This window comes from Meleagris gallopavo, chromosome 1 (assembly GCF_000146605.3).
Source record: "Meleagris gallopavo isolate NT-WF06-2002-E0010 breed Aviagen turkey brand Nicholas breeding stock chromosome 1, Turkey_5.1, whole genome shotgun sequence".
Lineage (NCBI taxonomy): Eukaryota > Metazoa > Chordata > Aves > Galliformes > Phasianidae > Meleagris > Meleagris gallopavo.
Window position 1 is genome coordinate 29,620,054 of NC_015011.2, and position 3,576 is coordinate 29,623,629.

A 3,576-nucleotide genomic window follows, 5' to 3' on the forward strand; every position below is an offset into this window, starting at 1 on the left:
TTGTGGTTTAATGTGCTACCTTCTCTTCTTTTGGACAGTAAGAAGACGTTGGGGAAGCTGATAGAGCATAGTGGTATTGCTGAGACTGGCTGCCATAACCATAACAGGGGAATTTCAAAGGGGGAAATCTTTTACTCCAAAGATGCAGGTGCACCAGGGCTGACTGGGATGGAGTTGATGTCCTTCATAGCAGCCTCTGTGGGATTATGGCTAAGGCAGTGCTGATAATATACCACTGTTTTGGCTGCAGCTGAGCAGTGCTCTCTGCCCCACTCCCACCCCAGCAAGCAGGCTGAGTAGGCAAGGAGCTGGGAGGGGATGCAGCCAGGACAGCTGACCCAGACAGACCAAAGGGGTGTCCCATACCTTCTAACGTCATGCTCAACAATAAACCTTGGGGCGTGAGGGCAGGGACTGCCTTCTGAGCTTGCTGTCACTGAGAGGCTGTCTGGGCATCAGGCTGTCGGTGGGACTTGGGATGTGGTGAGTGATTGCCTTCCATCATTTTTTTTTTTCCTTCACTTACTAAACTGCCTTTATCTTTACCCATGAGCTTTTTCGGTTCTGCTCTTCCTATTGTCTCCCTTATCCTCTGGGGGAGGATGTGGGGAGAAGCAAGCCCACTGCTGTGTGGGTGCTGATCTTCTGGCTGGGATCAGCCCACAACAGCAGGATAGAAGAAAAATCCATTAGGAGCACAGTCCCTGACTAATGAGGTTTTGAGGTCTGAGGAAATGAAGTGCTTTTTCCAAGCAGCAAGGCAGGGAGCAGGCATGTGTTCAGCCACAGAGGTAAGGAGTGGGAGGACAGAGCTGGGGCTACTTAACCTTGAGAAGGGGAGGCTCGAGGAGGGCACAGGACACTTTACTGAAGTGTATGAAAGTCTGATAGGAGGGGTAAAGTAGATGAAGCTGGACTTTTCTTAGTGCTATTCAGTAGGCATAAACAGAAACACGGAACATTTCATTCAACATATGAAAAGCACTTTTCCCTATGAGTGTGGCTGAACATTGGAACAGGTTGCCCAGTAAGGCTGTGGAGTCTCCAACCTTGATGAAACCCCAAGCTCACCTGGACACAGCCCTGGGGAATGTGCTCTCACTGCCCATATTCTGATCAGGAATCTGGACCAGTAGAGCTCCAGATGTGCCTTCCAGCCTCAGCTCTGCTGTCATGCTGTGAAATTTCACAGGTGTTAAGCAGTTTTGTGGATCAGGTGGCTAAGCACCGTGCCTGTATAGATATTTGGGATACCAAAGAGCTTCCTCAGATGAAACTGTAACGGAAGGTTCAGGTTGGATATTAGGAAACATTTCTTCTGAGAAAGAGTGGTGAGGCATTGGAATGGACTGCCCAGGGAATTGGTAGTGTCACTGTCCCTGGAGGTGTTCAAGAAATGTTTAGATGTGGTACTTACAGATATGGCTTAGTTGGCACGGTGGGAATAGGTCAATAGTTGGACTAGGTGATCTTAATAGTCATTTCCAACCTTTATTATTCTGTGATTTTTTCCATCTGTCCAATTACCCTTTAATCCTGGATTCACACAGAAAACTAGAGGTTGGTTTATAACAAATTGCGTTTTTGAATATTTTTTCTTGATCAGAGTGATTACACCAATCTTTTTTGTTTGGACCTGCAGCCTTTCCACTGACAAAACAAACACTTCTGTTTTGGCATTAATGCAAAGCAGAGAAACCTGTCTGTTAGTACAGCATCACTATTTTGGAGCGTGGTCCTGGGCCAGATGGGGCTGTCAGAGGCAGCAGCCCTGGAAATGAGCTGAGCGCTTCCAGGCTGATGTGCAGAAAGCCAATCGTCATCTGAGAGAGCAAAAATGACTTCACAGAAATTGAGACTGCACTAAGATGTATGTACTGTTAGTTCAATACTCACAGATCTCTGCTGGAAACAGCATAAAAAGATAGGCTTTACATGAGCACTACTTTGTAGTAGGAGATCTGGTAAGCTTCATTCACAAACACTAAAACTAGCATTTCAGAAGACTCACTGCACTGATTCCACTTGATCCTTAGGCTCACCTGGCTGCTGTCACTGCTGGCCTCCCAGTGGGCATTCCTCAGTTGCTGAACTGGTTGCTGGGGTCCTTGGCTGCCAGGGATGGGTCCCTATTAGCATCCTTAAACTGTGTGCTAATTCTTGCTCTTCAGGAACATATTTTATTGACAACAAATAGATTGCTTGATTAAGGAAACTGAAGTGGTGCAGCTCTTCTTTGCATATATCAGTGAGATACATTAAAAAAAAAAATAAAAATAGTGTCCATAAGGAAGGCACTAGCAAGAAATTTGGGAGAGGTATATAGCATAGTTACGTTGCTGGCTACTTGGCTACTTTAATAGAAAAGAACCTGATTTTCACATGATTGAGTTAAGTCTGGGCTTCAAAAAGTTGCTCACAGATTTACTGTCTGAAAAGCATGCTCTGTAGTGTTTCCATGCAAGCTGAGTAGCACTTTTTTTATTTATTTTTTTTTTTGGTGTGTGTGTGTAGGTGCATGGAGCGTGATCTGTTTGCCTCCTGCTCTTTGGATTCTCATCAAAATCCAGGAACAGGAGGAGGCTGAGCCTTGTGAGCATGGCAGTGCACACAGAGCTGATGCATGAGCCGGCAGTGCTGCACGCTGTGTTTCAGCGCTCTAGTCACACATGATGATTTTTTTCACTCTGAATATTTTACATGTCTGTTGACTGTAAAGATAGCTTGGGGGCAGGAGGCTGGTGTTGGATATTTGAAAGTTGCATCTTTCTACCTTAAAAATGAGGACCTAATCGGTTATTGCATTGAGGAAGATAATGTGATTGATTGTGCCAGACACCTTCAGAGCAGTCACGTTTATTGCAGACACATCAGCAGAGCTGGTGCTCCTGTGGTTGGGTGCACTTGTACAGCACAGCTCACCTGAGGGCTCTTCCATGTGCCTCAGAGGACCTCGGCCACGTTCCCTCCCGTACGCTGGATTGAGCAATCCCATGTATACGACAGAATCCATGTTTTAAGTTCGATGCTGTATTTCAGCTCCCTGCATCAGTACAGTGACCTGGCTTCTCACAGTCCTAACGAAACGCTGAGGCAGCATCTAGCAGCTTCAAGCATCGAGCCGACTGAACCCCTGCCATAACGCAGTGCCGTGAGCATCCTGCACATGTTTTCCTGGGATGTCAGCAATACCAGCAAACCGGCGCTAGGGACCAAATCCCGCGCAGAAAGGCTTCGCTCTACAGTAAGGCTGAAGCGCAGCGCCGACACCGCTGTCAGGCTGCACGGAGGCATCGGCCCGACACAGCGACAGCTGGGATGATGCACGCACCGCGGGGACCTGCCGCGGCCTCGTGACAGCCCCGCGATGTGACTTCAGTGGGTATCGCCCTGCCCCCCCCCGCAGGAGGCTTTGCCTCAGTCTCCCGAAGCGCTGCCGCCAGCCCCGTGTTCTGCCTCACCTCGGGAGAACGGAGACGCGACCCTCATTTCCCACCTACGGCTCATTCGCTTCCCGCTGAAGCCAGCGCTGATCGTCGCCCCGCCGTCGCTCACCCTCCGCCTGCTCCAGCCCCG

General features: G+C 48.6%; 1 protein-coding gene across 1 annotated transcript in view; it reads right to left on the bottom strand.

Annotated features, from left to right (window-relative positions):
• The window catches only part of TWF1 (twinfilin actin binding protein 1), a 33,429-nt gene extending 29,859 nt beyond the window's left edge, over positions 1-3,570 (bottom strand). Inside the window, exon 1 of the mRNA XM_010707299.3 lies at positions 3,462-3,570. Within this exon, the coding sequence (XP_010705601.1) occupies positions 3,462-3,507 (46 nt within the window). The 5' untranslated portion in view covers positions 3,508-3,570. The remainder of the gene's footprint in view (positions 1-3,461) is intronic.
• Positions 3,571-3,576: the final 6 nt, after the last annotated feature.